Source organism: Nelumbo nucifera, chromosome 7, assembly GCF_055504915.1.
Source record: "Nelumbo nucifera cultivar China Antique chromosome 7, China Antique-T2T, whole genome shotgun sequence".
NCBI classification, from domain to species: domain Eukaryota; kingdom Viridiplantae; phylum Streptophyta; class Magnoliopsida; order Proteales; family Nelumbonaceae; genus Nelumbo; species Nelumbo nucifera.
In genome coordinates, this window is record NC_142655.1 from 25,920,756 (window position 1) to 25,947,210 (window position 26,455).

At 42.1% G+C, this 26,455-nt stretch overlaps 1 protein-coding gene, 1 long non-coding RNA gene, 1 other non-coding gene and 1 pseudogene across 4 annotated transcripts; all 4 read right to left on the minus strand.

Moving 5' to 3' along the window:
* Positions 1-1,283: 1,283 nt before the first annotated feature.
* Positions 1,284-4,583, minus strand: LOC104593442 (uncharacterized). 2 transcript variants are annotated; one of them, XR_016078353.1, is made up of 3 exons: positions 4,319-4,583; positions 2,055-4,011; positions 1,284-1,944 (listed from the first exon to the last, which is right to left on the minus strand). It is a non-coding gene; the product is annotated as an uncharacterized LOC104593442 (long non-coding RNA). The 2 variants fall into 2 exon arrangements; XR_734572.3 differs by having other exon boundaries at positions 2,055-2,162; positions 4,319-4,549.
* On the minus strand, positions 4,583-4,654 carry TRNAC-GCA (transfer RNA cysteine (anticodon GCA)). The gene has a single exon. It is a non-coding gene; the product is annotated as a tRNA-Cys (tRNA).
* Positions 4,655-12,042: 7,388 nt separating this feature from the next.
* LOC104593441 (dirigent protein pseudogene) lies at positions 12,043-12,952 on the minus strand (annotated as a pseudogene).
* Positions 12,043-18,071, minus strand: LOC104593439 (acidic endochitinase-like). Its single transcript, XM_088891759.1, has 3 exons — positions 17,627-18,071; positions 17,142-17,438; positions 12,043-17,028 (listed from the first exon to the last, which is right to left on the minus strand). The coding sequence occupies exon 3, from the start codon at positions 16,731-16,733 to the stop codon at positions 15,837-15,839; it is 897 nt and encodes a 298-aa protein (XP_088747885.1). The 5' UTR covers positions 16,734-17,028; positions 17,142-17,438; positions 17,627-18,071; the 3' UTR covers positions 12,043-15,836.
* Between the last annotated feature and the right edge of the window lie 8,384 nt (positions 18,072-26,455).

Sequence of the window (26,455 nt, forward strand, 5' to 3'; positions counted from 1 at the left end):
GGGTCTTTGTTGTAAATGAAAGTTTAGGGGGGTATTATCACTAACCCAATAGCCCAAGTTGCCTATTCTTTTATAGTTGAAGGTAAAACCTTCATTCTCTTTCCCAAGCAATGTTAAATGTATTAAAAAAAAAAAAACAAAAAAAAAACTAAAGCAATATTGAGTGTTGTTCGAAGTCCCACATTGCTTGAAAAAGGAAATGGAGGCTTTGCCTTGCTCAATGCATTGTCTATGACTCTATGAAGACGACTCTCATATTTGTAATGACTCGTGTGTTAACATATATCGACACTTCATAAGGAAATATTAAGTATAATTTATCTATTATATATAATAAGTATATATAAGATATTATCATATGCAAATATTATGGATATTATACATTACGAGCCAGGCCTGGCCTGGAATTTTGTTGGCTTCAGGCACTGAAATGAAAAACGGGAATTGTCTAATTAAAGTACTGAAATAAAAAGAGAGGTAAGAAGTACAACTGGGAGCTCAACAACAAATGTATATATATATATATATGAAAGAAGAAGAATGTAATTTTCAGACCAACACCAGATGCTGAATCACTTGGATCATGCTTCAACAATTTGACTGACTGACGAGTGTAACAAGTAAAACAGGAAATATAGGAAGTAATAAAATGCATAGTGAACCAGAAGTATTCTATAAAATAGGTAAAATTTATTCAAGCCAAAACAGTATGGCGACCCAGGAGTTGATCTGAACAGCCCAGCTGATAGATGCAAATGGTCCAAGTAGCTCAACTGTCATTTCTGATCCAGCCCAACTTTCATAACACTGGTTAGGTATGGACAATGTGCTTTGATACTAGTTAAGCTTACCTTGTCCGATAAGAATACTACTAGCAAATAAAGCTCAAAATGACAACCTAAAACAAGGCCCATGTCTACTTGATGATGTATCCAGAAAGCTAGTTAGCTGGTTAACACTTAGTGCGCAGTAGGTGAAATTTTATGTTACAGAGGATACAAGAGTCACAATAACATGACCAGCTAGTGCTCCTGCAATGACTCGTAGAGGTGAAAAAGCTGCAGCAAGTGTTACCACTACAAGAAAAATGACTTTTAACGGCAGTCAAAACTGTCGCGTGTTAGCGGCAGTTTTCTCAGCTGCCGCTAAAACTTCTTTAGCAGCAGTCGCGATTGCCGCTAAATCTATATATGCATTTTTTATATAACCTGTATTTTTTTTTAAATTTTATTTCTAATTTTCTTCAAATAACCTGTTTCTCTACATCCATCTAAACTGAAATGAAATACAAAAATCAAAACATCAATTACAAATAAAATTTAAAAATCCATTCTCCATTCAAAACATTTGAGTCACAAATACATTTTAGTTTCAAATTGATAGATTCTTAGTTTGTACAAGAAATGCTCCCTTCGCAATGCCATTTTGGGTGCTTTTCGAATCAAGACTCAGCCCGCCTGTTCTACTGTTGTGACTGCTATTCTCTTCATCAACAAATAGCTGCTATTCTGAGCTGAGTACCTCAAAGGTTCCGTATCATAGGGATCCTCACTCTGAGCAAACAACCTGTCCTGTGAAGCTGAGCTACTTCCTGAAGATGAATTCACATGGCATTATAATTCCCAGTATGAATATATTGACCCCTCATGAAAATCATATCTTCACTTGGATATTCTTGGCCGTAAGGCCTTCGACTTTCCACCCCCTTAGGACCAAAATGCTTGTATTCCCTTTGCTAGCTTGGTGCTACTATGCTTCATCTTTGGATATGCTTTCCACCTCCTTAGGCCATAAGATCTTGCCTTGCACATGCATATGCTTCATCTTTGGATAGCTTTTTCTCCTTCAACCTTCTATGGCAAAACCACCCAGATACCTGCTTTTCCAACAATCCTATCTCCTCTGCAAGCTGTAACTTCATTGACTCTATGGGGTACTTGTGTTCTGGGTAAAATAAAGTTTTTGGTAAGAGACATTTCTTATAAGAGTTCAAGTGAACTTAACATCAAGTCAGAACATAAAATATGTTAAAAGGAGCAGCAATACAGCAATACCATTATAAAATTTCTCTAAGGCCTCAACTTGGGATGGTGTCTTCAGCCTCCTTTTCTTGTTCTTTTCAAGAACAACTTTGTCCTTTTCAGGATGAATATCACAGGATTCTGAAATGTTGACATATGAAAAAAATAGCATTAATTTTATTAATGATGTCTGTGACAGGTGAAATGACGTTAAGTATCAAGCAATATATGCTACCTCATCACTTGTTATAAGTGATTGTACTTCAAAGATGTAAATAAGCAATGCATAGGAACGGGAACATGAAGCTTATCTTTAAATTAGGAAATAACATGCATAACAGAAATTGTGACAATAAAATAAAATAACTAGTAGCCAACAGAAAGATCCCACACTGAGTGATAATGTTTACCAGCCTTGATCATCCAACTTGAGAAATAAAGCTCCACAAGCTTGGGCTTATTGCGCTTTCTTAGCCTGGATATGGAACACCCTCAAATATTTTTGTAAATAGTTACCAGCTATGAGCTAACCACATGTACAGAGAGATCCTTTGTCACAACATTAATGGTGAAGCTTATTTTAAGCCTCTTATTGAATGGTACAAGAAAATTGATTTTGATACTTCAACAGCTACACTTAATTGCATGTATGGTGAAAAAAACTATGTGTAAGCATTCAAGGTGTCAATGCTCATATATTATATAAGATACCACGTGCGGAGAAATGGGAAAAAATACAGCAAAAACATAGGTTGTGTAGCTTACTTCAAAAAAACTACAATCATAGTACTTCTAGAGAAACTACTACTGCTTACCACTTACATGGAAATTTCCATTTCTTAAGCTTCTTTTGACCAACATATGGCCTTCCCCTAAGAGGTAAGGGTATGATGCAAATGATCGGAGATCCAAAGTTTGGTTATGTTTCAAAATAAATGCTTATTTGCTTCTCTGTTCTGAAGAGCAGAAAAGCACCAAAACATTTCAGCCAAAGCTCTCAAGGTGCCCTCTTCTAAATTGATACCAGCCACTAGACTTGTAGACCAATTGATTTTCAAATTGGAAATCCTTTCAAAGAGGCTCACAACTAGCTCTAAATTTTCTACACCTTCTCAACTCTCCCCACCAAAGAAGACCAAAATGTCATCTGCAAACTGTGAGTGTGACACCAAAACTTTGCTGCTACATATGTTCACTCTTCACTGTGTGAAGTATTAGGATTTTTCAAAACTAAACCCTCAAAGTTGCATATCCTATAACTGAAGCTCAAGGTAAGTACCTCAATGGAAAGAGAGATATTAGCAACTTTTGAAAAAAAAAAAAATCAGGAGTTGAGCAATATTACAAAATAAATAGAGCTATCTATTTCCTTGAAGTTGGATAAATTAGTACATATAGTAGATTATATAGGAATATGTTCATGGCTCTCTAAGCAGATTTGTTATAAGAGTAACATAAAGAGCATTTTGTTTTGCATCCCTCTGAAATGCTCTGTTTTTTCAGTGCATACTGCATTACCTTAATGGAAAGAGAGATATTAGCAACTTTTGAAAAAAAAATCAGGAGTTGAGCAATATTACAAAATAGATCTATCTATTTCCTTGAAGTTAGACAAATTAGTAGATATAGTAGGATTATATAAGAATATGTTCATGGTTCTCTAAGCAATTTTGTTATAAGAGTAACATAAAGAGCATTTTCTTTTGCATCCCTCAGAAATGCTCTGTTTTTCTTAGACAATGGTTTGGAGACATCAGTAATTTCTTTTTTCCAATCAACCCTAATGTAAAAGCGTCAACCATCTTCCATCCACTATAGCCGAAGGGGCAGCAGTTTATGGATTTCTACCAAATGAATGTACAACAAAGAAAAAGAATATCAGAAAGTATTAAAAGAAATTACAGCAAAGATGCTTTCTGAAAATGCTGGAAATTCCCTGATTAATGGTTGTTCATATTCGTACAATGCCACCATTAATTGTCTTCAATACCTACACCATGTTTTAGATTCTTGTTAAGAGATTGATCTTCTGCTATTAAATCCTTGTTTTTCTATCCTCCTTCAAGTCTATATTCTACACCAGAAATTTGAGTTGAGAAAAAAAAAAAAAAAAAAAAAAAAAAAGCGAAAACGTCATCCCGACCAAAAGAGGAAAAAAATCCCAGCAAACCATGCTTAATTGAAGGGAAGTCTTCTTGAGAGCTTATACAGTTAAAGGAAACAAAAGAAAAAGAAAACGAAACTAAAGATTGCATGAGATACATTTGGGGAAAATAAAAGGGAAAACCGAGAGTAACCTTGATAATACGGGACTGGAAGTTCTGGAAGATGCCATTGATTTCTTCCTCCGTGAGCGAGGAGGGATTAATTTGACCAAAGGACAAAGAAAACACATTGTAAGCTTCAGAAGTTTGGGACTTGAAGGCTCTAACTGCAACCTGAAAAACGTTCTCGGGAGAGTGTCAGAATCTCTCTCAGCGTCTCGTCTTCTTCACCTACTTTACGCATTGTGCAAAAATGGCGAAAATGTTGAAGCTCAGGGGAAAAGAATGTTGGATTGAAGGGCCCAACCGGGTTCGAACCGGTGACCTCTTGATCTGCAGTCAAATGCTCTACCACTGAGCTATGGACCCAACTTTTGATTAACTATTCTAGTTCTTTCTCTTAATGTGTTTTTATTTATTAGAATTTATATAATATATGAATATTCGTATCATCCTCAACCATTTAATCTGTAAATGACGTTTTGAAGTATAACTCTTAGGTACACGTCTAAATTTTCAGTTACAATTGAACGAACGTGAAACAAAATCTTTACACAAATTTTGCTCTAATAATAACTTGTGCTCCCTTAGGTCCTCTTTGCATTCAATTTCTGCCCAACCCCAACTACTTCTAAAACTGCCTTTTCGTTTGCACTTTAAAAAAAAGGCAGTTTTTCTTTTATTTTGCTTTGTTTTTATGTGTTTTAAAATGCCAAAATATGTTTTCTCTCATCTTTCACTTTCATTTTTATATTTATTTTATCTAATTATTAATTTATGTATTTGGATTTTGATAACATAATTCTAAAAGCAAGTTTCATTAGGGTGACAATGGACCGGTTTTGGATTGGACCCCGTCTAGTCCAAAATCAATTTGGATAGATTGGACGGACCAACAAGACATTGGATTGGACCAATCCGATTCAAGATATTTATTAGATTGGATTGGACCTGGTTTGTCTATAACAAATTTATATTGGATTGGGTTGGATTAAGACAATGTCTGGTCCATTGATATAAGATAAGAATATATGTATCAATAGACCGGGTTTGGGTTGAAATCAATCTAAATCAAAATGAATTTGAATAGATTGGACGGTCCAGACATTGAATTGAACTGGTCCAAAACATCCATTGGATTGGACCTGATCCATTTATAATGGACTCACATTGGACTAGATCGGATTGGACCTAGTCTAGTCCAATTGACACCCCTATTATTAATAATAGGAGAAAGAACTTGTACAGAGATTTGTGTTAGATTTAGGACTTAACGGGCATCTATATCTATATATAGATATGGAGGAGAGGTGAGGGGTCCTTTTAGAGCTCACATGTAACTCCTCTTCCTCTCTTTTTACACAGGTATATTTATTTTTAAATTAAATCATTAAAAATATAACAACTCAAAATTAAAAACCTCATTGATCTTCATTGTCTCTCATAAAATCCATATTTACTATAATAATTTCATTCTTAAAGCTATGTTTGGTTTGAAGAAAAATGCAGGGAAAAAAAAGGGAAAGGTAGGGAAACATTTACAAACATTGTATAAGTTTTCCCGTCTTTCCCTTCCTTTCCCTACCTTTTCCTTTAAACCAAACATAGCCTAAATCTCTCTCTCTCTCTCTCCACCCACCCTTTTGGCTCTCTCTAATAAAATAGGGGCATAATTTAAATGGATTGGGTTAGGTTAGGGGACAATTCTAAATATGAACCCTAGTTTGGACACAAACTAATGTCAAAACCCAAATTTACCCATCCAATCCATGGGATGAACCAATCTTCTTCTTCTTCTATAAAAGTCTAAAGAAACCATTGCTCCTTTCCATGGGTCTTCAAGTTTTTTCTCTCAGTGTTTTATTAATTTAATGCTATTTTTTGAGAAAGATAAATGTATTAATTAAAAGAAGTGGAAAAAGCACACAAGTTGTATACTTTAGGAGATTCCAAGAGTTAGCTTGATAACATAAAGAAAAAAAAAATAAAAAATAAAAAAAAAACAGCCAACACCAAAAACCCAAACAAGAAATAGCCTAGGCCCACCATATAACAGACCACAAAGTAGAAGGGCAACTTTAACCCCAAAAGCTGAACAAAACCACAAAGACAAACCACCACAAAAGCTAAATTGGGAGTGAGGACCTTCCTCTGCCTCTTTTTCCCCTCACCCTCGAGCTACGAGCAACCCTAGAAACGGACAATTACTATTATGGGGGTGTTCTTTTTTTCGATTTGGAGAGGGGGGGCGGGAAGTTTGTCAATGGGATTTTGATTCCCATTGACCAAAAATCACATGTTTTTTTTTTAAATTTATGTGAGGATCAGGGTAAATTTATTTTCCGGGTAAGTGATACCCATCTCCTAGGTGGATAAATAACTTTCCCACCTTGGGGAAAAGTTTCCAACACTTGAAAGGGACAAAAATGCCCCTTATAATAATGGATTTTTATGGATAAAATGGTCATTACCTTATTTACATGGAAAATAAAAGAACATGGGTAAATGCACTTACCTAGGTAAATTCTTTACCAAATCTTTCTTGGGTAAGTGCATTTACCTGGATAAATAACTTATTGAAATGTGAACAGGGCTTACATCATAAAATCTACAATGTTTTTGGACCTCCTACACTCTGGGAGATGATCCAAACTATCAACAAAAACATCAAAGCTAGCACTAAGGCTGTGCTTGGTTTGAAGGAAAAAATAGGGAAAGGAAGGGATATAGGTTTCCCTACCTTTTCCTTCAAACCAAACATAACCTAAGAGTTTTCACAACCCGAACTCTCAACGTGGGAGAATTTAGATAAGAAACTTATTCTCAATCCCATTCGATGTCAGCAGCTAACTCAATCAAGGAGACATTAATGTTGGGTTCAAGGGGAGTTTCTTGAGGCTGGCTAACGAAAAGGCACTAGATCAATCTTGTTGGGACCCATCAAACGATTAGACCTTTTTCACACTTGGCCCAAAGGAATCAATCCTTGGGATTGCAACGGTTTTGGGCTTAGATGTTCCCAATACACGGCGGGGATATACTGTAATTAGCTCGATGAACTCGGGGATATAAGAGAAACATTCAATCTAGAACCTTAAGTTGTTAAGTGAGGTTCTTGAATAAGTTTTATTCTCTAATATGGCCCTTCACATGAGGGCCCATTGGGCTTGAAATGTGGACAGAACAAGTCCATTACACACCTTGTGATAAAATTTAATTAATTATAATAGGGGTGACGAGAATTGAACACTAGACCACTTGATCAAAATGGCTCTGATACCATCTCAAAAACTATTTAACTTAACTGCTAAGTAAAGTTTTTGAAAAGGTTTTATTCTCAGGCTCGGGATAGCCCATAAGGGATCAGTGGGACAAGACTACCCTTTGTCCATTCAATCAAAAGACTCCTGAATGTAGTGGTGCTCCAGTCGCTTCTAACTCAAATGAAAAGATGAAGAGCAATCTGATTCCCTCCAGCCTTCTGAATTTTGGCTTTGACAGGTTAAGCCAAGAGAGAGAAACCCAACATTCAATCCCTCCATCATCTGAACAATGACCTGAGAACCAACATATCAGACGTCGCCATAGGAAAAAAAAAATCAGTTCAATTTTGAAAGAAAATTATTTTTCTACTGTTTCATATATAAAAAATTAGAAATATATATTTGTGAATGAATGATATTCCATTTATTTCTTTAAAATACACTTTTAAATACCAGCCCGCACGGGTCACCACTAGTTTGTATTATATAAAGGAAAGAGGGGGCCAACAGTCCTCTCATCTAAATGTTCTATATTTTTAAATTAAATTAGTAAAAGTATAAGAAATCAAAATAAAAATCCTCTTAATTTTTAAAATCTAATTATCTCTAATAAAACCCATCATTATTCTTTTCAAAAAATTATTCTTTAAACTCTCTTTATACAATGGTCGATGTTTGTAATATCTCACTTTTTCCCTTGGATTCCTCCATCCCTCTTAAATCTCTAACCCCTTTTGGTTCTTTCTGATGAAGTAAGAGTACAAATTATATGAATAGTTTGAACGCAAATTGGTACCGACACACTACCCATACTGCACTATCCGTTATTTATTTCCTTATTTATCATTCATATCTGTTTGTCTTTCACAGGTCATTATATCTCCTGCCGACAGTACATTTGGCCCTACATATGTCCACGGAAGCCTATTTAGCCCAATTCTAACAGAAAAACTATGAACACGAAATTACTCTTTGGCCCCACTAAGAACAATTTTTGCAATTACTTTTTAGCCCACAACCATGTTAACGAAATTTAACCCAGACACATGGTTTTTAAAACCGGGAGGATGATCGGTTTCATTTTTTGTCAAAATTGAATTTTGGCTTTGGAAAAAAAAAAAAAAAACGTTGATTTGGTTAGCAAACCACTGATCTGGGTTGTTAAACTTTTTTAACCATTTAATGGTTTTTATCATTTTTTTTGTTAGAACAGGTTGAACCATTCAACCCAGGAATTGGATTTTTGATCGATTCGTTCTCCAGATCGGTTTTAAAAACCTTATCCAGACAAACAGTCAAAATTTTCTGGTTTAAGTTAGGAAATGGCTTAGTTCCTGTTTGGAAGGGCTTTCAGGTTGTGGCTTCTCGCTTTATGAGTGGGCCTCATTTGGACAACATGGAAAACTGAAAATAGCTATCCATCAGCCAGAAATAAGGCTTTCCACTGAAACTTCTTTTGATGTCCATCTGGGAGGGCTTTCACACAACAGCTTCTAGTTTTTTAAGGTGATCTCCACACTCCACACAGAAAGCTATGTTCTGTGAAGCATTACTTCTTTCCAGTGAAACTAGTTGTAGTAGCTTCTTTTAATGTGACTCAACTAATACAGCTCAATCAAAACTGAAGCCCTTCCAGGTGGGCCATTTAGAATCTAGCCCAAGTTGCTTGTTCAAAGACTCAATCCAGTTTTAACTCAAATCCAACTAAATTTTCTCAGTAAATGGTCAGCCCCACCCAGACCCATCACCCCAACAATAGACAATAGAGTGGCTGGGGTGGAGTCGGGCATTATGGGGATTGAAGTAGGAGTATCTGTGCAGACGTAAAGATCACTGAATCTATTACCCACAAACTGTTCTCACAGAACACCACCACTGTGTATTGAGAATATCTCCACATAAATGAGAAGCGAGATGTTCTCAACTTCTCATTATTCAGCTGTAATGTCCTGACAGGAATGTAGAAACATCTTGTGGGTAGCAAATTCAAGCTTGATGTATAAATTTACTGTGTTGTGGGTAGGCGTGGGTAGCAAATCCCAAGTCCGTCAACATGCCTAGCTAATTCAACAAAGTATAAACAACTAAGCATCTTAACTGTGGTGGCAACTGTGATGTGGGGTCCAAAATATAAGCCCATGTGCATTTCTTTGAAAACTTTCAAATACAGAGCTGTAAGCAGATCTGGACCCCAATTAGAGGGAACGGGATCTGCTCCTTACACATGAGGCCTCATAGGCACATCCACCGTGCATTGGGAATATCTCCCATGCATAATAACTTATAAATATGGAAAATGTTCCCAATGCATAGTAGGATGTGCATGTGAGGTGAGTGTGAGGCGCGCCCTGTGTGAAAAGCAGATCCGGTCTCTAATTAGAAAACCTTAGGCTTGGTCGAGTTTGGATTTTCGCTTCATTAAATCCTCCACATACACACCTCACGACACTTTGTAGCTGTACATTAGGGACATCTTCTGTATTTTTATGTTTTTATTCATGATGACATGTTCTCAATGCGTAACTGCAAGTATTATGACCAACTGAGTGGTCGCTCAGTTGGTATTTAAATTGGATAGTTCTAGAAGAGATGTGGTTTTGATCCCCACCATTGGCTCCCACCATTTTTGGAGAAAATAAAATTTATTAATATTGCTCAAAAAGTGTTGTACTATGTCCAATAAAAAATGAATTACAGCCCCTATGGGACACAGAAGCGAGCCAAGCCTACTGGTGAGCTACTCGGGCTCAGCCGCTAAATACTTGAACTACTCAACTCGTAGTAATCTAGTTCGTGTCGAGCTTGACTCTAATTTATTTATAATCATCTTGAGTCAATCCGAACTTGAATAGCCCATAAGTATCAACTTAAAGCGAGCTCAGCTAACTACATGAAGCTTGATCAAGCTTAAGTAATATTACGAGCTTTTTATTATGGGAGAATGACCAATCAGTCCAGATCAGAATTTTATAGCTCCATAGTACAAGGGGAATGCATCCTGACTGTGAATTGATGCCAAATTCATGGGCAATATGTAGTTTATGGGGGGGAGAGGGCTACTAGTAGAGGGGCTGGAATTCAGAATTCTGCATCGGGTGTATCCGTACTTCTCTATTTTACTTTTGAGTGAAGCTCGAGCTTGAACAGCTTAATCCCTTGGATCGACTCAACTTGATTATACCTAGGAGTGATCATTCTTGGCCTGACCCGACACAGCCCAGCCCGCAAATTTTCAGTCCTAGGCCTAGGCTTTTGTGTGCAAGCCCGACCCAGCCTGAGCTTGCATCAATCCCCAAAAATTTTGGGCCGGGCTTGGGCCCAACACTTCAACCCTGACTCAAACCCAGCCTGGCCAGCAATATATATCATAACATTATATTATATGTACTATATATATGCAAGTATATTTTATTTTACTATTTTATATAAGATATAAAAAAATTTAAGTTTAACATATAAATAAATATTAATTAGTTGACACATGTAAATACATGTGTGAACACTTGAGCCAATAAAACTCAATGGTAATACTTATTATTTAGTGTTGTTCCAAGTCCGACATTGCTCAAGATTGGAAATGGAGGCCTTGACTTCATTTATAAAAGGATAGGTAAATCAAGCCAAACCAACTCTAAGAGTTATATGAGGCCAATGCCTTTTTTGTGCATAGGTCCAAAGATTAATCAAACCCAAAGAACTTATCCCATATTTTTTTTACATATGTTATATTTTATTTAATTTAATTTAAAGGGAAAATTTTAAATAATTAAATTTTTATTATTTGATTTCATAGACCCGAAAAACCCATAAGCCTGGCCTGAGTTTGAGCTCGTGTAGGGATGATCTTAGGCTTGCATGCTAGGCTCCCAATGCAGGCCAGGCCGGGTCCGGGCCTAGATAAAAATCCGCCCCTGCCATGATACCCCAAGGTGAAAGGGCTGTGAGAACGGTATGAGATATGGACGAAATCCAAAAAATTACTCAAAAGAGTCCACCTCTTAATTATTAAATAGTGATTGCATCGACTCCCTACTCACGCCCCACAGAACATCCCAGCCGTGCATGATAACATCTACCCAAATACGGGAGATGTTCCCAATACACTACGCTGTGCTGCACACGTGGGATGCGTTCATGGTGAGCGACACGAGCAAAACTAGGGTTTGTTGTGACTTTTTTTTTTGACAAGTAGGGTTTGTTGAGACTTGGGAGTGGTCCTTAAGTGGGTCTTAGCCTCTTAGGAGCATCACTTATACAGGGCCAAACCAAAATCAATCTTGCTAGAATGCAGACAAAATCGATTAGGTTGTGTTTGATTGAGGGTAATTGTAGATACAATTTCATTTACATTGATGCAAAGGTATGAGAGTATAAATGGTTTGAGTGCAAATTCTGATTGATCTTTATTTCAATTTTCACCTCATTAATATGATTGCAGTGCAGAAGAAGTTAAGTAAAATCTGAAGCAGAGTAAAGTGAAACCCCAAACAAAAATGAAAAGTAAACCAGATCATTTACACTCTCATACATCTGTAGTGGTACAAATGAAATTACAGTGCAAACTGCTTCTCTCATACATCTGTTATTTGAAATGTCCAGAAAATTAAACTAGATAGATAAGGTCCACGTAGATGAAACAACTTCCGACGATTCAAAAGCCAAAACGACAGAAAAGTCTTCACTAACAACTAATCAATCAAGATACTAAAAAACAAACGTCTCCATCGTCCCCACCTCTGCCGCTGCAAACTTACTACAAAGTCTTCACTAACAACTAATCAATCAAGATACTAAAAAACAAACGTCTCCATCGTCCCCACCTGCCGCTGCAAACTTACTACCAACACTCGTACAACTTGACATCGACCCGGAGACGGAAATACACCTCTCCCTCGAAGGCATCCGTCATCACGGTGGCTATCCCCCTCGCCATGAAGAAGTCTCCGGTGCCACCAATAACCGAAATGTCTCTGGTCTTGTTCATCAGCGGGTCAGCTCCTGCAAAATTTAGGGTCCCCTTGTAGTCTGTAGTGTTGAGAACAAAGGAGAAGGCCAGCCAAGCAGTGAAGATTTCCTTCTTGTCATAGAGGTAGAACCCTTGTGCACGACCGACGGGCTGTGAATGAAGATTGTTGTCCAAGGTGATGGGGTCGTCGAATATAACCAAGTCTCCGAAATGGTTCTGTCCTGCCAAAATCGTCTTATTCCCCCAGGCTGGCGCCCCTACTATGGCTGAAGTGGCGTTCTTGGCGTTCTTCCCATTGTAAATTATATCATGGAAGTACAGCACCAACTGCTTACATGGTTGGCGACCTCTCATCCTCCGGCCAGGCGCGGCGGATGTGCACCCAGTGACACAGAGGAAGAGGAAGACGAGAACTGAGACAACCTTCATAACTCCCATTAATTTGCTATTGGCGCACTCTTAATTATAGAGAGAGAGAGAGAGAGAGAGAGAGAGAGAGAAGTTAAAAGGATAAGAGAGAAGCAATTAATGCAGCAAAACACAAGTCTTTAGTTTTTCCATACCCAATCTCATTCTCATATATAGAGATTGAAAGGAGTGTACCAAGCTTTTTACTGCATGCACTAAAGCTGTTGAATTGAATCTTGACTTTTAAGCAATCTTTTGTTTTAAGTTTCAAAAGTTTAGATAGTTTGCTTCCATCCTACTTCTTGCTTGAATCATTCGCCTAACAAGGGACGGCGACCTAAGGCTGCCACGCCGACACACCTATATCATCAACACTGTACTGGTCCCAAGTGTGGGTGGGTACCCATCAGATCTCCCGTCCTGATCCTTCCGGCTAGAACGATTAACCCATTAATTAGCTACCCCATCTATCCAGTTTTGATCGAGTTGTTGTGAGTTTACCATTACTATCTCGGATGAATGAATTGTTGTCCGAGACTGAGAGCTTCTATTGCCGGCCGGCTGTTAATTAACGTCTAATCTTGACAACAATAATTAACAGTTGGGACGGCAGCTTTGGTTGGTTAAACTTAGACAGTCACAGACGTCTATGTGATGTAGCTAGCACGGTAATTAATGGCCGACGCCGAGAAGTGAAAGATCCATGCGCTACTTTTTTAATGAGAAGATGTGTTAACAAACTTGGTAGTATATTAATTAGATCTGTTGTCGCATGCGAGTTGTATATGGACGTACGTGTAAAATGAAAGCTAAGTTCCAACAAAAATCGGTTAAATGGATATAGCATTGTGGATTAACTTCGATCTTCAATATCCTTGTTGATGCCTTGGTGCTTTCAAAATGGTTGTTGTAAACTTTTACCTTAGACTCTTTGGTATCATTCAGGAGATGAAGACATGTCTCTTTCTGACATGTTCCATGAAATGCAACATCTGTCCTCTCCATTAATTCAAGGAGAAGACCTACCTGTCTTTATCTCCTGTTTGATACCGGAGAGTGACATTATGGAGCAATTTTATTAGAGATTACAGATTTTCTTATCTCTGCTTCAACACTTTTTTAATGGTAGCAGAAGTAGAAGCGACCATGAAAAATTACTTTATTGAGTTGAATTTGGTTTACTCATTGGGTTCGGATCCAGTTCAGTGAGAGTCACGAACAAAACACCTCACCTAACTATGACGAAGGAAAGTTATTTAAGTGGGTGTTTGGCATAGATGCCGTTTTCTAGAAAACAGCATCACGTATGTGTCACATCAGCTTATGGCCTCTTGTTTGGTACCGTTTTTTCAAAAAAAATGTTGTTTCAGACCACACCTTAAAAATGGAAAAAGTGTGCTATGAAGAAACGAAAAATTTAATATGTTTTCAGAAAACAGCTCACTGCTGCCAGTAGTGTGATGATGTAGCATCATTTTGGAGGTTGGATAATATAGATCAATACTGAAAATGGTTTTACAGCACTGGTATCAAACAAAACCAGTGCTATTTTCCTGAAAAACAGCCTATGTGGCAGTACCATTCCTAAACAAAAAATAAGTAAAAAAGGATGCTAAGAACTTGACATACCCAACACCATTTTTGAAAGAAAATGGTGTTGTGTTTCCAACACCGATGCCAAACACCTACTAAAATCTCCTCTGATGAGTTTTTTAACAGATTAGTTCATGACAAAACTTATTTGGATGGTCAAGGTTTATTTATTACCCCAGAAGGTGATTCGGTTTATGTAAGTGGGCTTCATTGTTCACTTCATTGAGTGAACAATAAAGGCTAAGTTGGAGTTAAACTCAAACCTTCACCATTAATTAGAAGCACCGTACTAATTAAGGAAGGGGGGGGGGGGGTATTTGCATATAATTTGTTTGAAAAGGGAAGGGAGGTTTTTAGTTTTACAGAGGTCAAAGTAAGGGATGTTTAAGTATTTGTCAAAAAATATAGAGATGTTTAAGTAATTTTCCCTATAAACACCATAATTAATTAAAGGGTCATTCACAAAAGTATCCCCTATAGTTTCACATATTTATTAAAACCTGCTTATAGTTTATGTTTTACTAAATCATTTAATCCACATTTTTTGTTAGGAACCATTTGTATTGCCACCCAGAAATGGTCATCTTGTTGGGACCACTAGCCTTACCCAAGAGGCGGTGAACTGGGTAGACCCAAAAAACAAAAAACCCCTTAATTGAATGTCTTTGAATTGAAATATGAATTCTTAGATCCTTAACAAGCACGTTAAGCTCAAAACCCTTCTCTTCAAATTGAAGCCGAGCCTTCTTGACAATAAAAATCAAGATGCAACAAATGATTAGGCTTAGTTAGTTTGGTTGAACAGTAAATCAAGAAGTTACTCTTAAATAAACCTTAACTTCTGAACTAAAAACCTACATGTACAAAACAAACAAATAATATAGTAGCAGGAGCTGTAAGGGTTAGTAGTTAATAAGAACAATAATAATGATGACTGCTAACAAATTGATGGCAACTGAAAGATAAATATAATAGTTAAGAACTGCAACTTGCTAAGCCACAAAATATAAACAATGAAAGTAAATAACTATAAGAATGCTAAAGGAGTAGCTAAAAGTAAATGAACAATAAATTCAAATGGCAGTTGCCCTGGTGGTGTGTGCCTTAATTACTGAAGAGAGAGGAACAACCACAATTAGTAGTAGGGAGAAGGACCTACTATAAGAAGATAGCTGAGAAAGAAGTTTGGGAGATCCAAATTCATCCAAATATTTCTAGTATTTTAAGAACATGGCATTTATTTGATTAAGCTACGCTTATTGCTTGAGCCATGTGGTGAGGAGTGCGGACTCATTCATACGTTTTCTTTTAATTCAGACCGTCATACGCTACCTTTAATGGAGGAACTGTACCCAGTTTGATCATCGAAATACTTGGACCAAAGCATGACACCTCCATACTTGGGAGATCCCTTAATCACTGGAAGGATTTCAGAGGTTAACACATTCGCAGGGATGAAACCACTCCCAGCCGCCCGAGGGGACGCCGGCAATCCTATGAAGATCTTCTTCGCCGGGATGCTTGAAGTCCACCGGTTCCAAGACGTCTTTAGGCTGTCGGTGTTACCGGAGCTGTACTGGCAAGGCCGATTGTTATAGAATTGAACCCAGACATAATCAAACAGCCCGGAATTCATAGCACCGTTGAGATACCTATCGGGAAAAGGGCACTGAGGAGCAGCTGTCAGATATACCTTCCTCCCTCTATCGCTGTACTCAGACAGGTACCTAGCCAGATCGTCCCAGTGTTCAGTCTTTCCTCCCTCGATGTCGAAATCTATGCCATCCAAGACTGCATCACCGAGAGGGCGGGATGCCGATTGACCCCCTAGGAAGTTATTCCACAGGTACTCTGCTACCTGCCTCGCGTCGTCCGACGAGGAGAGTGAGTAGCTTCCGATGCCACCGCCTAAGGAGAGCATCACCTTGATGCCTTGGCTCTGGCAGTTTCTTATGCCATTGCTGACTCTTTTGCAACCCCCGGTGAATGGGTTGCAGTGACCGGCGAGGTTGATCTCCGGTGTCTGACCGTTTCCAAATTTGTTGAGGAAAGCTATGTTTACGTATGCATACCTACCAGTCGCACACGTTTCTGTTAAGGTCCCCTCGTTCCCGTTCTGGCCCCAGTAGATGGCTATTCCACCGGCACTCGACCTTGCAACCAGAGCGAGAACTAAGAGAGTTAAGAACAGAGACGATGATGATGCTTTAGGCGCCATTGATTTGATCTAAGGGAGTCTTCTTCAGAAGGAAAATTTTCTTTCTGTGGTTGGCGAAGTCAAGGGAGTCGTCTCATTTTTATAAAGAAAGAATACGGATGCCTTCCTTCTTCGCTTTAAGAAACTCGACACTCGACGAGGCGACCATAGTACTGGAGGAAAAAGTCCGGAAGGAACATCGGTGAATTACAGAAACGAATCAACAATTTTTGTTTATATTCTTATCTTGGCTCGCCTTTCCAAGCACCGATTAAGTTGTACATCTACGTCACAGCTTGGAAAAAAATTTGGGTTTCTGGCCGATAAGGTCAACTTTTTGTGCTTAATATCAATAAAAATAATATTTTTTATATAATAATTAAATTGAGATACCTTATTGAAAAAATTTCAAATAAGGGCATTGGATACTGTTTACTCGTCTTCCTCCTCCCTGTGTTCATGCGAGAACGTCTTCCTCCTCTCTGTATTGCAGCGAGCTGCCGGAAAAATGATTATTTTCTGCGACCATTAAACTGAACCGGAAAAATGAGTCGGAAACTGAATGATTCTTTTTGCATATAACTATTTTAGCCATTGAAGAAAGCGGTAACTCATTCAGTTTCAGGTTCAGCCACTTCACTTCAGATTCAGTCCACCCCTTTTTCTAGCAGGTCCGGACTGTGGTAATATCAAGACAAATTAGCTAGAAGGCCAGAACCCCATCAACTGTCAAGAAGAAAAATAAATAAATAAATAAGAAAGCAAAACTTGTCAGCGTCTCTGGTAAATCTGGGTGTCTCTAAATATTATCAGCTAAATCTTAGCTTGAAGGACATTAGATAAGAAAGCAAAACTTGTCATCTCCGGTAATATCAAGAGATTCGTTTATTTATTTTTGGAGGTCACGGACTCACAGAGGACGAGGCTCAGTGACTCGTTGAACTTCCGTTTTGAAGAGAAGAAAGCAAAACTTGTTGATTGAAAAGTAGAGGAACCCTTCTCGCGAGTGGGGTGGGGTTAGGCTGTGAGCTGTTTGAGGCGGCATCAATAAGTGCTTTGGCCTGTCAGAACGCTCTCTCTTGCATGGCTGCCGACATATCGGCCGATTTCAGCCGTATATTTAGTTCCAGCGATCGCTGCCTCTGGAGGCATACGGTAGAGTACATTCCTCATGTTTTTTCTTTCCATCTTCGACTTTTATGTTCTGCAGCAATTTTCTCCAAGAGAGAGAAGTCGGTAGCTGAATTCTAGAAGTTGGTTTCTATGAACTTTCCGTCTTCGATTTTCGGTCTCTTTGCAAAAGCTCGTTTCTGGTGAAAGTTACGTTCGAATGAGGAAGACGAGCAATACTACCCAATGCCCTTATTTGAAAATTTTTTTCCAAAAGCTATCTTATTTTAGTTATTATATAAAAAATATTATTTTTATTGATATTAAGTTGCCCTTTTCGGTTAGAATCCCAAAAATTTTTGACTTTTCAGTTTGGAAGAGCATAAATACAAATATTTTAATTTGCACTGTATATATTAAAAGTTAGTTTGAGAAAAGTGCAATACAATTATGTATACCATATTTTCAAATTTTGTATTTGCAATGCAGGTATTTCTATTTGTACTCTTCCAATCTCCATTGATATGTCTACCAAAAAATTGTAAATTAAATTTATCTATATAAGTTTTGAGTTTGGGGTCGGCTCGATTAGGCTCATGTTCGAATTTGGTTGGATTTAAGTAAATCTAACTTTATACTACAAATTAAATTAATTTGGTGATACTATAATATTGGCTAGTTTCGATTTTTGATTGGTTAATTCTTTATTTTTTATATTTATAATATGTATGTATAATAATATATATATATATATATATATATGTATCAATCAATTAATCGTATTTTTGGTTCAGTTTTCTCAATTCAGTTTGACTTTCAACTTTTCAATTTTTTTTTATGAACGCCCCCTCCTGACTCAATTGGCAATTAATCGAGCCGAAAATCATTCGGACTGAACAATATTTTGTCAACTGAAATCGAATGACTAGCGTATTACTTGATTGATGTCTAAGTCCGGATCTCCTGCACAATCTTCCTTTGAGAGCTTTTTATACATCAAATTAAAGTGTCATGCAGCGAGTTTCAAACATCCTCCGATTCTGTTTTTAATATATTAAAATTTTAAAATAAATAAAAAATATATAAATTAGGGTTTCTACGAGGCAAAAATTTGACTCTGTGACATCTAGAGTCACTTCTACAAGGCAAAAATTTGCTACAATGGATGAAAAATTTTACATTCTAAATGCCAAGCTAGAAACCTTTCTTCCACCAAACTCTTAATCCATCTTCGCAATTTCACCAGCTATGTAACAGCCATTTCAGCTTGAAGTTACCCTTAAGATTCCTACTCATAAGGGGTCTAGTTGAACTGTTGAAGAGTATATGACAAAGAAAAAAGGTTCAACTTGTGTTTATCATAAGTGATAAATAAAGTAGTTATTATTCTATTAATAATCAATAAAGTAGCTTGATGATGTACAATCTGGCCGGTCTTAACTGTCGATGATCTTGCTTCTGAATTGAGTAACAGGGACCTGAAACGGAAGGAGAAGAGAAGCTCCGGGGAGAACCCGGCGTAAGGGCTCCGAAGCTCAAGTTAGAATCCTTCAAAGGCAAGATAAACCAGATAGCGCAAAAGTTAGCATACCTCGTTCCTGGGGGGTAGAAGCCTTTTATAACCACCTCGCACACTCACTTCCAGGCCTCCGTCAGGTCGGGCATGATTACTTCTGAACTCCTGCCAGTTCGGGTGTTATTTCCTCTGGCCGGACAGAACCGTCACTGTTTCTTTTGTCGGAGCCGTCTCTGCGGCTAGTGATGACGGTTGCAGGTGGCGGTGGCAGGAAGCCGTTTGAAATGCGGCTGTCAAGCGTCAGATCCCAAATCAGTCAGGTGCGTCGCCCTTGGATACGGACGTCCTTGGTGTCGGGTACGTTTGGCTGGCCTGGAGCTTTGGAAGTGAAGTGTCGGAGTGGCGAGCGAGGTGCCTTGAGTTCGGTTTGGAGTGTTCCGAGCTGCCATGGGCCAGCTCGGATCAGCTTTGTGAGGCTTGGGGCCCAGTATAGTTCGTGCTCCTTGCAGGGAGCTCGGGTTCTCAGTAGGGAGCTCGCTCTTAATAGGGAGCTCGGACTCCCAGTAGGGAGCTTGTTCTTAATAGGGAGCTCAGATTCTTAGGGAGCTCGGACCCTTAACAGGGAGCTCGGGTTCTTACTTAGGGAGCTTGGACCCTTAACAGGGAGCTCGCTCTTAACAAGGAGCTCGTGCTCCTAGTAGGGAGCTCGGGTTCTTAGGGAGCTCGGGCTCCTAGTACCGAGCTCGGACTTAGGGAGCTCGGGTTTTAGGGAGCTCGGACCTTTGACAGGGAGCTCGCTCTTAACAAGGAGCTCGGACTAAGTACAGCGGTCTGGAGTTCGGGCTCGGTAGTGAGTTTGGACTTGCTTCCGATGTTCGCTTTGGGTGCTCTACTGTCCCGAGCTGCTTGCCTTTGCCACGTGTCGGGCGATCGCGAGGTCGGGCCAAATTTCCCTTCATCAATTGCCCCCCACTCCCTGCGACAACGGTCCCGTCTTGGCGCGGGGAGTTTGCAAGGTAGCAGGAGGGTTTTGGTCCGTGCTGAGCGCGCTTGCTCTAATTTGATTTTCAAAAAAGGGCACGCGTTTGGGAGTCGTGATGGCAGTTGTTCGGGAGTTGCGCTGCAAACGCTTTTATTGCGAGGAGACGTGCGCCGTTACCTCGTCAGTTTCGGGAAGACGCGTGCCGACACCTGTCCTCTGACAAGACGTGCGCGGCGTTCCGTCAGTTTCGGAAAGACATGCGCTGATTGGTCTTGGAAGACGTGCGGCTTAGCGCGGCTATGGGCCGTTGGATTGGCTTCGATCTGGGCCGTCGCTTTCCGTACGCTGTGGATATAAATAGTGCGTGGGGGGGGGGGCCCGTCCTTGCTACTGTTGTACATCTTGAGCTCGCGCCTTAAGTTTCAGCTCGCGTCCAGGCTTTTCAGCTCGCGTCCCAGGTTTTCTTGCTTGTTCGAGTTCTCGCGGTCTGCTTCAGTCTTTTTCCCGGGTGAATGTTTTTGGAATCCCGTTCCGTTTCACGATGTCTGGTTTGGAGGGTTCAGACTGTTCAAGCGGGTCTGATGTGGGTTCTACGAACCAGTTTGCGTCCCACGGTAGTTCAAGTGAGCCCGATGTAGGTCCTGAGGAAGGGGTCGGGCCTACCACCCGAGGTGCTTCGGGTAGGTCGGCATCCACCTTCGTGGCCGGGTTGTAGATCAGTTCGGCCCTTCGACTATGACGCTTGAGGAACTTCAAACCCTCGTAGACTACTACAACTTGCCCAGTGAGTACGGGTACTTTATTCCTACGGGCAGCTTTCCTTGGGAACACGGTCCTGATGAGATGGTGATTTTCCAGGAACAGCTCGTCGTGGGGCTGCGACTGCCCTTCCACCCTCTTCTTGTCGAGGTCCTAAACCACTTCGGTGTGACGGTTGGCCAGCTTCACCCGAACTCTATTAGGAACTTAGTGGGAACGATCTCTTTGTTTTGCGACGAGAACTTCCCTCTGGATCTGGAGATTTTTTCTTCTATCTTAATGCTGAAAAAGCAAGTGGGTCCCCTTCCTGGGCGTAGGCGGGCATACTACCTGTCCCCTCGCCCAGGCTTCAAGCTCTTACACGGACTCCCCAATAAGGTCCCGACGTGGAAGCGGGACTATTTCGGGGTGCGAAGTGCGATGGGGTGGCCGTTTCAGACCGGCTGGGGGGTGGCCGCTCCTGATTCCGGCATCACACTTGATGAGGAGACGGCGAAGGGCCTCCGGCAATGGGCGCGGCTTGGGCTGGATTGCCAATGGTATCTGACGGAGGCCAAGCTTATTGCTGCGGGCCTGAGTTCGGGTAGGTTCTTTCCCTAGTGATCCTGTCTTGCTCTTCTTTTACGTGTCTTACTGATGCCGAACTCCTTTTCGCAGGTACAATGGATTCTCGAGGGTCTCGAGGTGGGCACTTGTTCGAGGGGATGAAGAGGAGAAAGCGGGTGGCCAAGCGAGCTCGCGCCGAGCCATCCCGGGCTGCGGAACCCGAGGTGCCGGATTATCCGGTAGAGGAGCCCGAGATGGTTCCTCCTATGTAGGAGCCGGCGGGGGCTCCTTATGCCGAAACCACACACACGGGGGCTCCCACCTATTCCGAGTCCGCTCATATGCGAGCAGGGCCGTCGGGCTCGGAGGCCCCGGGGGACTTCAAGAGCGTGCTGTCGCCTGTGCATGCTCTTCAACGGAGTAAGGAGGCGATGTTTCTCGAGGAAGTTACGGCGTGGACCGAGCTCCCTCTGCACCAAGTGGCCTGCCGTGCCGTTACTCATGCCATGGTGGTAAGTGATCCCTTCTTTAGAGCTCGGCTTTTACTCTTTTATTCGTTTCTTTGATCCCGTTTTCCTTTGATGGGTGAACTCTTTCATTCACACCTTGGCGAACCAGGTGGAGAAATGCTCGAGGCAGGCGCGAGCTGCCGAGGAGGCTGCTCGTGCTGCTGATGCTGCTGCTTGTCTTGCGCGGTCTAGGCAGGCGAGGTCTCAGAGGGATGCCGAGGCCATGGGAGTGGTGGTGCAGCGTATGGCGGACATGAAGCTGGACCTGGAGCACTAGGTCGAGTATCTTCAGGAGGATATCAGGGAGAGGACTCAGATCTTCTCTCAAGGCATCGAAGACGCGAAGAAGAAGGCTATCAGCGATTACATTGCTTCGCCGGATTTCGATGATCTGATGGTGGATTCCTACAGGAGGGGTTTCATGCTAAGCCGGTGGATGATCCGGAATACGTACCCCGACCTCGATACCAGCGCCATATCCACTTCGCGCATCACTCAAGAGATGGCTAACGCTGCGGATGCCGAACCGGACTCTGAGGGGGAGGCAGGTCCTTCGGGTGTTGTCGAAGCGGCTTCTGATAACGATGAAGTAGCCCCGGGCTTGTGAATGTACACCTTTTTTTTATTTCTTAAATGTACACATCTATTTTGAAATGAAATGTCTTTTTGTTCATGTACTGGTGTCTTCGAGCTATATATTTTTTGCCGAACTGACCATTTCGGTTCTTCAGTTCGTTTTATGAAATGACTTCGGCGTACTTGCCTTGGTGGCCTATAGATAGTACTTTCTCAAGTTGACAACGTTCCATGCTCGGGGTACTTGTTTCCCTTCTAGGGTCCCGATCTCGTACGCTCCCCCACCGAGTGTTTTCATTACTCTGTAGGGTCCTTCCCAGTTTGGTCCAAGTTTTCCTACGCCGGGTTCGGGCACCATGACCTTACGGAGAACCAGGTCGCCGACGCGGAAGTTCCTCTTCTTTACTCACACGTTGTAGTACCGAGCTACCTTTTGTTGGTAAGTCGCAGTTCGGATGTGCGCGAGGTCTCTCACTTCGTCCAGTAGGTCGAGGTTGGTGTGTAACTCGCCCTCGTTTGTCCGTTCGCCGTACGCTTCTAGTCGCAACGTAGGTACTTCGATTTCCGCCGGGATCACTGCTTCGGTGCCGTAGGTGAGGTTAAAGGGGGTCTCACCTGTGGCGGTCTTTTCCGTGGTTCGGTGTGCCCATAAAACACTTGGTAGTTCGTCTGCCCACAAACCTTTGGCTCGGTCCAATCGCACTTTCAGTCCGCGGAGGATGGCTCTGTTCATTAGTTTTGTTTGGCCATTTGCCTGCGGGTGTGCGACCGATGTGAAGTTCTGACTAATCCCATACTTCGGCACCATTCTTGGAACTTGATATCTTCGAACTGTTTGCCGTTGTCAGAGATCAGTACCCGAGGTAGCCCGAAGCGACATACGATGTTCTTCCAAAAGAAGTTTTGTATGTTTCGGGCTGTAACTATTGCCAGGGGTTCGGCTTCTATCCACTTTGTGAAATAATCTACTGCCACCACTAGGAATTTTCTCCCGCCTGTCGCTGGTGGGAATGGCCCCAGGAGGTCGATGCCCCATTGGGCGAAGGGCCATGGACTGGTGAGGTATTTGAGGTCGGTAGCGGGCTGATGGTGGATGCTGGCATGCTTCTAACACTTGCCGCATTTTCTGACGAGCTCGATTGCCTCTGTCTTCATCGTTGGCTAGTAGCATCCTTGTCGAAGTGCCTTTTGGGCGAAGGCTCTACCCCCCAGGTGTCCACCGCACAAGCCTTCATGGATGTCGCGGAGTACCAGCTCGGCTTCGGCTGGGCGCAAGCATCGCAGATAGGGGAGCGTGTAGGATTGTCGGTACAACCGTTCGTCTATCATGACGTATTTGGCTACCTGGCGCTGCACCCTTTTGGCTGTGTTGCGGTCCGCGGGGAGGGTTCCGTCTATCAGGAAGCTCGCGAGTGGGTCGATCCAGCTCGGCTCTGCTTCGGTGACGGGAGCGACCTCTTCTGCCCCACCGAGAATGCTGGGCCGAGGCAAGTCCTCTACGTACACGGTTCTCCTGGCGTTGTGGCTCGTGCTAGCCAGTCGGGACAGGGAGTCGGCCTCAGCGTTCTCTGACCTCGGGATTTGCTTGATGAAGTGTGATTGGAAGTTGAGCAGAGCTTCCTTTACTTTTGCTAAGTACGCAATCATAGTGAGTTCGCGTGCTTCGTACTCGCCTGTAACTTGGTTGACCACGAGCTAGGAATCACTACAGATAACCATGTGCTTTGCTCCGACCTTGCGCGCTAGGTTTAGCCCGGCTATCAGTGCCTCGTTTTCCGCCTCGTTGTTGGATGCCGCGAACTCAAAGCGTAGTGCGTATTCCAGTTTTGTTCCGCCCGGGCCGCGTAGCACTATTCCAGCCCCGCTGCCTTGTTGGTTCGAGGAGCCATCTACGTGAAGGATCCAGGGCTCCTCATCCCAGTTCGCGCTTGGTCTAACCAGGAGGGAAGCCACGCTGGCTGCTACTTCACGGGGTTCGGACTCGTTTGGCTTGGGAGCTCCGAGTTCGCCCGAACTGGGGACCTCGGGCTCGACCGACTCAGGGGCTTCGAGGCTAAACGTGCACTCTGCGATAAAATCTGCCAAGGCTTGGGCCTTGATGGCAGTTCTTGGCTTGTACTGGAGATCGTACTCGCTGAGTTCGATTAACCACTTCGTCAGCTGGCCGGAAACCTCGGGTTTGAGTAAAACTTGTCTCAGAGGTTTGTCGGTCAGGACGATGACGGTGTGGGCCTGGAAGTACAGGCGGAGTTTCCGTGCTGCTACCACCAGGGCATACGCTAGCTTTTCTATCTGCGGGTACCTTGTCTCTGTTCCCTACAAGATTTTACTAACATAATATATGGGTCGTTGGACCCGGTCTGCCTCCTTTACTAGTACCGAACTGACCACCTCGTCGCTAGCCGAGAGGTACAGCTCTAAGACTTCGCCTTCCTCGGGCCGAGCTAAGGTTGGCACATTGGCAAGGTAGCCTTTTAGCTCGTCAAATGCGAGTTGACAGTCTTGAGTCCATTCGAACCCTTTGCCTTTGATTGCTTTGAAGAAGGGTAGGCAGCGATCTGCCGACTTGGACATGAAGCGGCTTAGGGTGGCTATGCGGCCGTTTAGCCTTTGGACTTCTTTTATTTTCCGAAGTGGTCTCATATCTAGGATGGCTTGTATTTTGTCTGGGTTGGCCTCGATGCCACGTCGATTGACAACGTAGCCAAGGAACTTGCCCGAGGTGACGCCAAAGACACATTTGTTGGGGTTTAATTTCATGTTATACTGACGCAGGATTTGAAAGACAGAATCTAATTCTTGTATTAATTTTTGCGAAAACTGTGTTTTGACGACCATGTCGTCTACATAGCACTCTATCTTTGTGCCGATCAGGGGCCGAAACAGCCTATTTACAAGTCTTTGGAAGGTCGCCCCGGCGTTTTTTAACCCGAAGGGCATGACCTTGTAACAGTATAGACCGAACTCGGTTATGAAGCTGGTTTTTTCCTCGTCGGACTGGTCCATCCGGATTTGGTTGTAGCATGAGTAGGCATCCAGGAAGCTTAGCAATTCATGTCCCGAGGTCGCGTCCACTAGGCGGTCGATCCTAGGAAGGGGGAAGCAGTCTTACGGGCAAGCTCGGTTCAGGTCGGTGTAGTCGACGCACATGCGCCACTTGCCGTTCGCCTATTTCACCAGCACAGGGTTGGCCACCCAGCTCGGGTAATGGACTTCCCTTATGAAGTCTGTCGCGAGGAGTTTTTCGACTTCCTCGTCGACTGCTTTCCAGCGCTCCGGGGCTAAGTTCCGTTTCTTGTGTCTAACGGGTCTGACTAAAGGGTCAATGTTAAGTTTGTGAGTTATAAGACTAGGGTCAATACCAGGCATATCGGCCGCGGACCATGCAAAAATATCTAAATTTTGGAGTAAAAAACTTACCAATTCGGTCCGTAGGGGTTCCTTGACAGAAGCACCAATCTGGAGTGCGCGAGCTGGGTCCATAGGTGAGGTCGGACCCATGCATCTGGGCTTGCATTGCCCGCATGCATTGCATTAAGTCGTCCAACCGATTTTGGCTAGCTGCCAGGGGGACGGCGGTTGGTTCAGTGAAGGTAGTCTCGATGGGAAGAGGGAAGGGGATGTTTGCGGAAGGTAGGCTTATAGGTGCCACTGCTTGTGGCGTAGTCAAATTGGGGATTCCATCCACCGTGAGGGGGATGGTGAACTGCCCAACACACACCACGGGAACTTGGAGCTGTTCCCC

Excerpts from the sequence above, each read along its gene's own strand:
- LOC104593439 (XM_088891759.1), bottom strand. The coding sequence starts at position 16,733 with ATGGCGCCTAAAGCATCATCATCGTCTCTGTTCTTAACTCTCTTAGTT.